This window comes from Gastrolobium bilobum, unplaced genomic scaffold (genome assembly GCF_033153095.1).
Source record: "Gastrolobium bilobum isolate Gb01-03AN ecotype WA unplaced genomic scaffold, APGP_CSIRO_Gbil_v1 utg4103, whole genome shotgun sequence".
NCBI lineage: Eukaryota > Viridiplantae > Streptophyta > Magnoliopsida > Fabales > Fabaceae > Gastrolobium > Gastrolobium bilobum.
This window is the reverse complement of record NW_026897561.1, coordinates 235,984-248,381: the sequence shown is the minus strand read 5'-3', so window position 1 is coordinate 248,381 and position 12,398 is coordinate 235,984. Positions and strand designations below refer to the sequence as shown.

General features: G+C 36.7%; 1 protein-coding gene across 1 annotated transcript; it reads left to right on the top strand.

The window, feature by feature from the left end:
• The first annotated feature begins 236 nt into the window (after window positions 1–236).
• LOC133308062 (uncharacterized) lies at window positions 237–11,554 on the top strand. The gene is made up of 8 exons (XM_061508640.1): window positions 237–950; window positions 5,655–6,835; window positions 7,239–7,539; window positions 7,834–8,058; window positions 9,210–9,383; window positions 10,044–10,238; window positions 10,334–10,447; window positions 11,231–11,554. The coding sequence occupies exons 1-8, from the start codon at window positions 237–239 to the stop codon at window positions 11,552–11,554; spliced, it is 3,228 nt and encodes a 1,075-aa protein (XP_061364624.1).
• Window positions 11,555–12,398: the final 844 nt, after the last annotated feature.

Below are 12,398 nucleotides of genomic sequence, written 5' to 3'. Positions count from 1 at the left end.
TTTTTATTTGTTTGGTTCTTGTAAGCACTTTGTTGATATGATCCTTCTAACTCAAAAGTTAAGAACTTCTTGCATTTGTATATTAATTAAGTTCACAGGTTGTTTTTTTTATTGCATTAGAATTATGTGCAATTAGTTTGTGAAATCATTTTGAGCTCTCATGCTGGTTTTGTTTCAGAGGGTTTGTGATTCTAAACATTCAATCCAAGTTGAAGTAAAAGGATCACTTGGAAGCCATGGTTCTAGGGTTGAGAGGAAAGAACAGGAGAAGTGCCACAGTTCAAATTGATTACCTTATTCATATTCAGGAGATTAAGCCTTGGCCCCCATCACAATCTCTAAGATCCCTTCAATCTGCATTGATAGAATGGAAGAATGGTGAATGTGCATCAGGTTCTACCAATCTTGTTTCCCCTTCACTTGGTTCTGTTTTAGGTGAAGGTAGAATAGAATTCAATGTGTCATTTAAACTTCCTGTAACTTTGATGCGGGATATGAATGTAAGAGGTGGTGATGCTGATGTGTTCCAAAAGAATTGCTTGGAGTTCAACTTGTATGAGCAGCGAAGAGAAAAGATTGTTAAAGGTCAGTTGTTGGGGACTGCCATTGTAGATTTGGCAGATTATGGGATACTTAAAGAGACATTGAGCATTAATGCACCTATGAACTGCAAGAGGAGTTACAGAAACACAGATCAGCCACTTTTGTTCATTAAAATTCAGCCTGTTGAAAAGAATCGCGCTAGCCCCTCATTGAAGGATAGCTTTTTGAAAGAAGTGTTGAAGGACAATATTGGTGGTGGTTCTGTATCTACACTGATGAATGAAGAATATGCTGAGGAATCTGAGATTGCCTCTTTTACTGATGATGATATCTCCTCACATTCATCTGTGGTGGCAGTTTCTACTTTCCTTGAGTCTAGTGGGTTTATACCTTCTAAATTGGATGAGGTACTAATTTATATCATTTGTTGATAGCAGCATGAATTTTACATGTATAAAGTACTCATTTATTTTAACTATGTTAATGTGCTTACCTATTTGCAATTATGCATGGTCCTCTTGTCTCATGCAAAGATAATATGTACCCATAATTGTAGAAAATCAGAATTCAAACATGTTTCCGTTTTTATTTCCTATTAATTAGGACTGATTATGATTGATTAGGATTGATTGTGATTGATTAGAATTGATTGTGATTAGGATTGATTAGTCATCGCTTAGTCATTCTTAGCGATTCTTTCTTGTATAAATACTCACTCATGTAAATTATTCAATATCAATATACAAAAACTTCTTTTCAATATGGTATCAGAGCGGGTTTGTTCCTACCCTAATTCAAATCTGAAATAACCATCCAAACACTTCCATCACCGTCAAACACCTCCTAAACACCTCCTTGAATCTGTCCAACACAGAAACCTAGTCTACTGACCTCCGATCAAGAAAGTGAGGTGACCATTCGACTCAGATGGATCCGACGAGTCGACCGCCGCGGGACCCATCGCCGTCAACCGCCGCACGCGCCGCCACGCGCCGTCACACGTGCAGCCAGTCTCCGGCGCGTGAGCTCCACGCGCCGCCTTCCCAACGTCTTTTTCCGCCGCAACTTGCACAGACCTTCTCGTCGGCTTCTCCCCTTCCTGTTCCAGAGGTCAGATAAAAAATTTACAAAACTTGATTTTTCATCAACGGTCAACCCTTCTCTTTCTATTCATGGCTTCCTCAAAACACTCTTCCGCCTCCTCATCTTCCGCCTCCTCATCACCCCTTCCTAAGGCCATTAGTCATGTGGTCCAGCAAGGTACAACTTTCCATGTTGATAGTCAAAATCATTGGATCCTTGATTCTGGAGCCTCTGATCATATGACAGGTAATCTTGGCTTGTTTTGTTCATACACTCCATATTCTGAACCTTCTCGGGTCAAGATCGCCGATGGCAGTTTTTCCCAGATTGCGGGACACGGAACCATTAAACTTTCTGAGCTGATTACTCTGACATCAGTTCTTTATGTTCCTTCTCTGACTTGTAATCTCATTTCCATTAGCAAGCTCACCTCTGAGTTGCATTGCTTTGCTAAATTCTTTCCACATGGTTGTGTTTTTCAGGAACAGGACTCGGAGAGGATGATTGGCAGTGCTAGAGAGGATGGTGGACTTTACTACTTTGAGGAGGATGTGACTCATGAAGCTGTTTTCGTAGAAAAAAACTCTATGTTTCCTTTTGATTCATGTAATGATGTTATGCTGTGGCATCGTAGACTAGGCCATCCAAATTTTATTTATCTTCAGAAGTTGTTGCCAAACTTATTTATTAATAAAAGTCCAAGTTTGTTTTCTTGTGATATTTGTCAACTTGCCAAGCATACTCGTGCTCATTATCCTTCTAAAGTTCACCATGACTCTTCCCCATTTTCCTTAATTCATAGTGACATATGGGGTCCAACCCGTGTTAAAAATATTTCAGGTACTCGATGGTTCATTACCTTCATTGATGACCATTCTCGAGTCTGTTGGGTGTATCTTCTAAAGGATAAGTCCGATGCTGCATCAATGTTTAAAAAATTTCATGCCATGGTTCAAACCCAATTCCAAGTTGCTATACAAATTCTTCGTACAGATAATGGCAAAGAGTATTTTAACTCTATTCTTGGAGAATATCTTTCCCAACATGGCATCCTTCACCAAAGCTCGTGTCCTGACACACCCCAACAAAACGGAGTTGCGGAAAGAAAAAACCGACATCTCCTTGAAGTTGCTCGGGTTCTTATGTTTACCACGAGTGTTCCTAAATATCTTTGGGGAGAGGCAGTTCTCACTGCCTCGTATCTGATAAATCGAATGCCATCTCGCATTCTAAAATTTCAGTCTCCTCTTTCTAGTCTTGTTCGTATCTTCCTTTCCTTCCGAGGTGTCTCCTTTTTACCTCTCAAGTTATTTGGTTGCGTTGTATTTGTCCATATTCCCTCCCATCAACGGTCTAAGCTTGATCCTAAGTCTCTTCAGTGTGTCTTTATTGGTTATTCTCCTACTCAACGTAGCTATAAATGTTATTCACCCTCTCTTCGTAAGGTCTTTGTCTCTATGGATGTCACTTTTTCTGAGAATGACCCTTTCTTCCCCTCGACTTCTCTTCAGGGGGAGTCTATAGGAGTAGATGAAGATCAGTCATGGGAACCTACTGATGCCACTGTATTACCTCTACTTTTGGAAACAGGGGGAGCTACAGAATCCTCACCATCAAGAGCCTCCTCAAAATGGGGACAAGTTTATAGCAGGTGAAAGCCTCCTCAAAGTGTGAATAACCCAGAGCCTCTACATTGCCAGGATTCTGAACCATGTTCTAGTTCCAGCACCCCAATACTTGAGTGTCATTGTGAAAATGATCTACACTTGCCCATTGCTCTCATAAAAGGTACTCGATCTTGTACTACTCATCCTATTTCTAATCATATTTCATATGGAAAGTTGTCCCCAGGGTTTCGTGCTTTCAATACTATGTTGGATAGTACAAAGATACCGAGAAATATACATGAGGCTCTTAATGATAAAAAATGGAGGGATGCTGTCTTTGAAGAAATGAATGCTTTAGAAATAAATGGAACTTGGGAGATAGTGACCCTACCCAAAGGAAAACAGGCAGTAGGATGCAAATGGGTGTTTACAATAAAATTCAATGCAGATAATAGCATCAACAGATACAAGGCAAGATTGGTTGCAAAGGGTTTCACTCAGACTCATGGGATAGATTATCATGAGACTTTTGCTCCGGTTGCTAAAGTCAATACCATCCGAGTTCTCTTATCTCTTGCTGCCAATCTAGATTGGCCTCTGCAACAGTTAGATGTGAAGAATGCATTCCTAAATGGTGACTTACATGAAGAAGTCTATATGGATCCTCCACCTGGTTTTGAAAAGGGAAATGGATCAGTGTGTAAGCTAAAAAGGTCTCTATATGGATTGAAACAATCTCCCAGAGAATGGTTCGACAAATTCACACAAGCAGTCAAAAGAAGAGGCTTCATTCAAGCACAGACTAATCATACTCTCTTCCACAAACACTCTAAGGATGGTAAAATTGCTATTCTTATTGTATATGTAGATGATATAATTCTTACAGGTGATGATATTGAGGAATTGAACACCTTGAAGAAATTTCTAGCAGCTCAATTTGAACTCAAAGACCTTGGCACTCTCAAATATTTCCTTGGTATGGAAGTTGCTAGGAGCAAAACAGGCATCACTCTAACACAAAAGAAATATGTTCTAGATCTTTTGTTGGAAACAGGAATGTTAGGGTGTAAACCTGCTGAGACACCTGTGGAACCTAATACCAAGTTAGGTATTGAAGATGGGAATGAGGTGGATAAAGAACAATATCAGCGATTGGTTGGTAAACTAATCTACTTATCTCATACGCGTCCTGACATTGCCTTTGCGGTGAGTATGATTAGTCAATTCATGCATTCACCCAAGGAGAAGCATCTTAGTGCAGTCTATAGGGTGCTTAGATACCTCAAGAATACTCCAGGAAGAGGATTATTCTTTAAAAAGGGGTATAAAAGGACAATTGAAATCTACACTGATGCAGATTGGGCAGGCTCATCAGTAGACAGGAGATCTACCTCAGGCTATTGCACCTATGTGGGGGGAAATCTTGTTACTTGGAGAAGCAAAAAGCAAACAGTGGTTGCAAGAAGTAGTGCTGAAGCAGAATTTCGAGCTTTAGCTCATGGAGTTTGTGAAGGAATCTGGTTGAGAAGACTTCTTCAAGAGTTGAAGATTTCATATTCCCTACCAATAAAACTATATTGCGACAACAAGGCAGCTGTTAGCATTGTTCAAAATCCTGTGCATCATGATCGAACAAAGCACGTGGAAGTTGATCGTCACTTCATCAAAGAAAAATTAGATGATGGAAGTGTGCATTTGATATATGTTCCAATCAAAGAGAAAATGGCAGATATCCTTACCAAGGGCCTACACCGTCCAGCATTCGAAGACTTGATTGGCAAGTTGGGAATGATCAATATTTACCTCCCAACTTGAGGGGGAGTGTAGAAAATCAGAATTCAAACATGTTTCCGTTTTTATTTCCTATTAATTAGGATTGATTATGATTGATTAGGATTGATTGTGATTGATTAGAATTGATTGTGATTAGGATTGATTAGTCATCGCTTAGTCATTCTTAGCGATTCTTTCTTGTATAAATACTCACTCATGTAAATTATTCAATATCAATATACAAAAACTTCTTTTCAATAATAATATTAGAAAGAGAGAGAGATGTGACTCCTTGAAAACTTGTAGTCCCACTCCATGAACTAAGATTTTGAAAATTATTTTTATGCATTGCAATTTTTTGGTCAAACAAACGTGGTTTGGACCAATTTCAATAGAGTAAACCATTGCAACTTCTATAAACTTGGTGCTTGTTAAATAAGGTTTATGACTTGCCATCAAGGGTGACTGAACCTAGTGATATCAAATTATTAGTGTCTCATTGTTATGTATAAAAAAATGTAAGAAATCATATTTTTATGTTTTCACAAATGTTGTGGTAAATTGGTAAGACAACCTTCTTGTTTGTTATAGCTGAATATATTAATAAAATCCTCATCAAGCAATATAGTAATTACAATTGAATTGCAGAATGGACCAAAAGGACCAATTCGAAACACTGGTATGAATGACAAGGAACATCCCTTGGTTTCAAAAACAAGGCTTGTAAACAAGAATATGATGCAACAAGATGCATACAAGAAACTTGAGAGGAGTTCAACTTACATGTCATCAATGGATGTACCTTCTGTTCTTGAAAGTTCAGTAAATGGTCATGCTTCTAACTCTCCTAATCGTAATTCATTGTCAACCCAAAAGCATGTTGCTTCACCTTGTGCCTATTCTTCTTCTCCATCTTCATCTTGTGACAATTTATATGTAACTTCTAGGAGTAGCACAAGAAGCAATGATAATGAAAATTTGGATCAGAATTTTCATGAAAAGGTGGCTAATTGTAGAAATATAGTTACAGATGTTCAAAGAAACAGTAACAAAAGTACTTTTAATATTTATTCAGGGAACACATCATCTCAAGATAATTTTGATACTTCTGAATGTAATGACAAATTAAATGGGACATATAAGGAAACTGACAAATACTTTGTGAAGGAGGGAGGATGTGATAAAATTTACAGTGGTTCTGTTGAGGACATACATGGAAATGAAAATTCTAATTTGGAAAGACAAAACTGCATGGAAGATGAACAATTGGTAGCTCAAGGTGCCAAAGATCAAGTCTTTTTGGGTGGCACTGCATATTCTTTTGGTGGGTCAAATATTGGCAAGCAGGGCAATATTCCAAAAAGTGAAAGATCAAAGAGTATGAAGTCTGCAAGATCTCCAGAAGACTCAACTAGGAATTGTGGAATGCTAGGAAGCAATCATCATGCTGAAGTAAACGAAAATGGCATTCTTGGAGATGCACAAAACAGTGGAGGGAATAGCAGAAGCAATGACAAAAGAGCTGCTAAGATTTATCCAAAGGAAGCAAGAAATGCTAGTTTAGATGGCAAAATTGAGCATTTGGAAAAGAAGGTAAAGATGCTTGAAGGAGAGTTAAGAGAAGTCGCTGCTATTGAGGCTGCTTTATATTCAGTAGTTGCTGAGCATGGAGGCTCTATGAGTAAGGTCCACGCCCCAGCTCGGCGCCTTTCCAGGCTGTATCTTCATGCTTGTAAAGAAAATATTCAAGGAAGAAGGTCTGGGGCAGCTAAAAGTTCTGTTTCAGGATTAGTACTTGTTGCAAAGGCATGTGGAAATGATGTCCCAAGGTACATTTAAGCCATATTTCTTACTGCATTTTATTCCAAGAAATTTCCTTGTTATCCTTTAAGCAATTGAACTAACATTTTTAAATTATCCATTAGTACTAAGAATCACAAGTTGCACTGTCATGAGAAGTTTGTTATTCATTATGTGGAAAATTCCCTTATGCTGAACTTGTGATACATTGCTCTACAAAATATTTTCTAAAATGGGAATAATCTTAATCTAAACTTTATTTTAAAAGAATGATGAAATGGATAACCTACTTCAAATTATAAAATGTGCCAGATTAGTGGTTAGAGGTTATTCAACTGATGTTTTGATGAATTTTGATGCCTGAGATGGAAATTATATTTTTGTCATAAACTGTTCCAGTTAGTTGATCTCTCTTCTTGCTTCTGATTACAGGTTAACCTTTTGGTTGTCTAATACTATAGTGTTGAGAACAATTATAAGCCGAACCACCAAAGATTTGGTTCCATCAAATCCTAGTGGATCAAGTAGGAGAAGGAAAAGTGAGGGACAGGGGTATGGCAAGATAGCAACATCTTCACTAAGGTGTAAGGGATTCTACCCTGGAAAAAATGAAAATACAACATTAGGGTATGGAGGTTTTGGTAACTGGGATGATCCCCATGTATTCACATCAGCACTGGAAAAGGTGGAAGCTTGGATCTTCTCTCGCATTGTAGAATCTATCTGGTGGCAGGTAATTCCTTAATCTTATCCTCCCCTTGAACAATCCTATTTTACTGCTTCATTGGTTGATGGTTAAATAAACCATTCCCCAATAAACCCCGGCTAGCGAGGGTAGGATAAGGGTAATCCTTATACACAACCTTATCCTTGTATACATGCAAATAGACTGTTTCCCGATTCAAACCGTGACCTTTCAGTTGCAAAGGAGTAACTTTTCCACTACTCCAAGCTCGCCCTCATTGGTTAATTGTTAAATACCACAATTTATTGGCATTAACATGAATCCTTCTTTGTCTATATCCAGACTCTTACTCCACATATGCAGCCTATTGATACAAAGTTGACTTACAAAGAAGTGACTTCTGCCTCAAGGAGAAGCTATAAAAGGATATCTAGCTCATGTGATCAAGATCAGGGTAACTTGTCACTAGATATTTGGAAGAATGCTTTTAGGGAAGCCAGTGAAAGACTCTGTCCTATTCGAGCCGGAGGGCATGAGTGTGGCTGTTTGCCTATGCTGCTTAGATTGGTCAGTCTAATCTAGTCACCTCTCAATCTACTTCATGCTCAAAGAAACTTAAGTTTTTCATCATATTGTTTTGTTTTACTTTTAAGTGTCATTTTTCTGTGAGTTTGGCTAGGGTCAGTAAGGCTAAAAGCTTTGAAAGGGGTGACTGTCTAAACAAAGAAAAATGGAGAATCTCTGCATTTGCTGACAAAATAAAAATGAGAGCAGCAATGAACAGAAACTCTAGACCACTTTGTCATAAAGTTTCTAATACGCTGTGATGAAACAACTATGCCAAAAGTTTAAGTTGTTAGGTGAAGATATACACAGTGGCGGAGCCATGTGTTACCTGGGTGTGGCCTCGGCCCGAGCTAAATTTTAACAAATTGTACTTATCATGTATAATTATATAATTAATTGTAATTTGGCCCAGTCTAAAATTATAATTTGACCCGGGATAAAATTTGTAATTTGGCCTTGTCAAAATATTAAAATATATTTGGTGAGAGATTTGGGTAAGTTGTATTAAGTTATGTGTTCCATTTCCATTTATATAAAAAAATTAAAATATATTCAATAAAAATATTTAATAAAATTATAATTATTTTTTATGCTTCCTAGTCGGGTGTTTTGTATTTAATATAATTTAAATATATTAAGATATGAACTAACTAAAATTAAGAAAAATAAATACACATATAATTTTTTTGGCCCGGACTCTTATTGGAGCCTGGCTCCGCCACTGGATATACATGAATGACTTTATATTATATTTCAAGCAACTTTATCACAAATTCCTGGGAGGATATGGGACTTTGACAAACTTGTGTAAAGTTTATTGTAGAAACAATGGCAGATATAAGGTGTGCATTTTATGTCTGGTTTTTTGGTTCTCATGAATCAATCACGGTGGCTGACTAGCAAGATACTTTCATCTTTAATATCTTTACTGGATAATGTCTAGAAGGGGTGAGAAAAATTATGTTTTTTATGCAAATTTCTTAAGCACAAAGTTAAAATATCTACAAATGTGTTTTTTCCCCTCCAAAATTTATATCTCTGAATAAAATATGAATCCATATTGCATCTAAGTTCATTACTTTAGTCAATGAAAGCTCTTCTTTTCCTCTATCATGACATCGGAATGCATTTCTTCTGCTACTTAAATCTAGATAATGGAGCAGTGTGTTGCGAGATTAGATGTGGCTATGTTCAATGCTATTCTTCGTGAGTCTGCTGATGAAATCCCAACTGATCCTGTATCTGATGCGATTAGTGATCCCAAGGTTCTCCCCATTCCACCAGGGAAATCAAGCTTTGGAGCTGGTGCACAGCTAAAAACTGTGGTAACTACTCAGTTCTCAATAGTTTTATGTAAACTTGAATATCTGGCCATCCACTCATGAATTTAATTCCAACACGGATATAAGTTTAACTTACACCTTTCTTTTAGCTGATATCTCTCTTTTAAGTTATCCCAATCTAATTCCACTCATGAATCAAGCATTGCATGTACCTTTAAAATTAGGATAGGAATATGGCTTTTTGGCCTGGTATTGGCAGAACAACTCTTGAATTAGAGGATGACAGCAAAGTTTGAATATAATTGTTAGAGAAATATAATATAAAATCATTAATGTAGCCTTAGCTAACAGCTTAAGCTTTTGGTTTGAAATGATTCTTTACATGATATCAAGGTCTCTGTGGCTAAGTGGTCAAGAATTCAATCCCCACAGCCCTCCATTCTATTAGAAATAATAATTAAATATTGTGGAGTTTTTTAGCACGGGTAGGCAGAGCTCGATGTATTGTCCACACTTCAAGCTCAATAGACTCTTGTGCGAAGAGACGTGTTAGAGAAATATAATATAAAACCATTAATATACATCACCTAACAGCTTAAGTTTTTAGGCTGAATTGATTCTTTACAATAATGTACCGAAGATAATTTTCTTGTCGTCATTGATATGTTCTATTCATTTATGTCATCATTTTGTTATTGTCAGATTGGGAACTGGTCTAGATGGTTAACTGACCTATTTGGAATGGATGAAGATGAGTCACTTGACGATAAAGATGACATTGGTAACAATGAAAAGGGACAAAATACACCCTTCAAGTCCTTCAGTCTTCTTAATGCACTAAGTGATCTTCTGATGCTTCCTAAGGATTTGCTCTTAAGTGCATCCACCAGGAAAGAGGTTTGCCATTGAGATTGAACTTTTCTTCATGTAGTTGCTAACTTGTTATAAGTTTCATCTCTTCAGTCATGCTAAAAGGATTCTTATTTGTGAAGGTATGCCCGATGTTTAGTGCACCACTTGTCAAGAAGATTCTAAACAATTTTATCCCAGATGAGTTCTGCCTTGATCCTGTTCCTGCTATTGTTTTTGAAGCTCTAGACTCAGAGGTTGGATATCAAAATATGCAATTAATACTTTTGGGCTCATAATGTATATAGGATTTTTTATTGTACTTGTTGCATATATAATCAAATGCATAAAAACAAGGCAATATAAAGTCCCCCCTATGCATAGGGTTCAAGGAAGGGTTTAACATTTCCTTGAATTTGCAAGAGGCTATATAAATGATTAGAATATTCGTATGCTAAACTAATGTGTGGGTCTATATTAGGAAACCTTACCTTATATTTGCAAGAGGTTGATTACGTGAATCAAACCCTGGAGACAATACCAACTGTTGTGCCAGCATATATAATGCTATGCAATTTATTTATTCACTCCCCGTTAAACCCAACCCCAATTAGCGAGGGTAGGGGTTAGAGCAATCCTGATACGAAGCTTTATCCTTGCATACTTTGGAAAGAGGCTATTTTCAGAATAGTCACAAAGGAATAGTTTTACCACTGCTCTAAGCTCGCTCTCTTATATAATCATATTTAATAAAAACAAAAGAAAATAAAAACTACTCCCCGTCAAACCCCGACTTGCAAGGGTAGTGGTACATATAATCATATGCATACATAAATACACACATTATACTTGAGTAAGTTCAAGCATGCATGAGAAATCTGGGGCGTATCTTCCTTAGAGGCCCCAATTAAATTGAAATATCTCATGATATGTATAGTTGTTTTTATATACAATTTTAAAAAATTATGGGCTGAAACTCCAATAGATTTGGTTTGTGATCTTTAGTTTTTTTTTTGAATTTGATACAGAATTATATGGAGGATAGAAAGGAATCTGTCAACAGCTTCATATGCAATGCAGATCCCATTATCTATTCACCACCACAAGCAACTTACATTGCAAGAATTATTGGGGATATGGGAAGCAAATCTCAGCTAAGAAGAAGCACATCTTCTGTTGCCAGGAAGTCATACATTAGTGATGATGAGCTTGATGAATTAAAGTCCCCATTATCTTCAATATTCTTCACTAATTCATCAACCTCAGCAGTTTCAACAAAATCCAGCCTGAATTTGAAAGAAATTCACAATGAATGTCCTCTCAGATATGAACTCCTCAGGGATGTGTGGATGAACAGTGAGTAGTCTTCTCGCATACCCCTAAATGCTACACTCATTTAAATCATAACACATGGTTATGATATCACATAACACAAATGACATGAAAAAAGTAATTCATGTGTATAATTTAAGTTGGTCTAGGACCGAGTCTTCAATATTACATGAAAAGATAATCTATGTTTTTTTCTTGTTACCTTCCTTGGATTCTATATACTCACTCGGGTGTATCAGAGCATAAGTAACTTTTACAACATAAAGTACTATAACATATGGTGCGGATAGTATGTATTGGTTTTTATATAATATCAGAGCCTTTATGATTAAATGGTCACAAGTTCGATCATCATCGCCCCCATTCCAGTAATAATTAATTAATTTGTGAAATTTGTTAGCATAAATAAGAGGGATTCGAGTATTGTCCATTCTTCAAACTTAATGGGCTAAAGTACGAGGGAGCTTATTAGAGATAATATAATATAAAAACTATTAATGGCCTTCACTTAACAACTTAAGTTGTTAAGTTGAATTGGTTCTTTACGATATGCATTCAAATAATAGTATTTTAAGACTCTAAATGTAAATTACAACACGGATTAGATGAGAGGTTAGCTAGATACTGAGTTGTTAATACCAAATCCTATGGAAGGTTTTGTTTCTCACTTTGCAATTTGAACATGAATTCAAACGACACAAGAAATAGAGCACAAAGAGACAGGCAGAAACAGAACAGATGGAAGAACACAACTCATAATAAAATTTAGGGAAAGCTTAAAAAAAAACCCGGTGTAACTTTCTTTATAATCATTTATCCCCTCTTCAAAATTTTTTATCACTTACTCTTGACTTAAAGTTTCTTTATCACTTACCC

What these genes read in the sequence shown, in the direction of transcription:
- LOC133308062 (XM_061508640.1), top strand. Translation starts at nt 237, where the DNA reads ATGGTTCTAGGGTTGAGAGGAAAGAACAGGAGAAGTGCCACAGTTCAA. An exon ending in TGTGGAAATGATGTCCCAAG is followed by an intron (nt 6,836 to 7,238) that starts GTACATTTAAGC and finishes TTCTGATTACAG; the next exon opens with GTTAACCTTTTGGTTGTCTA. An exon ending in GTGCATCCACCAGGAAAGAG is followed by an intron (nt 10,239 to 10,333) that starts GTTTGCCATTGA and finishes TTATTTGTGAAG; the next exon opens with GTATGCCCGATGTTTAGTGC.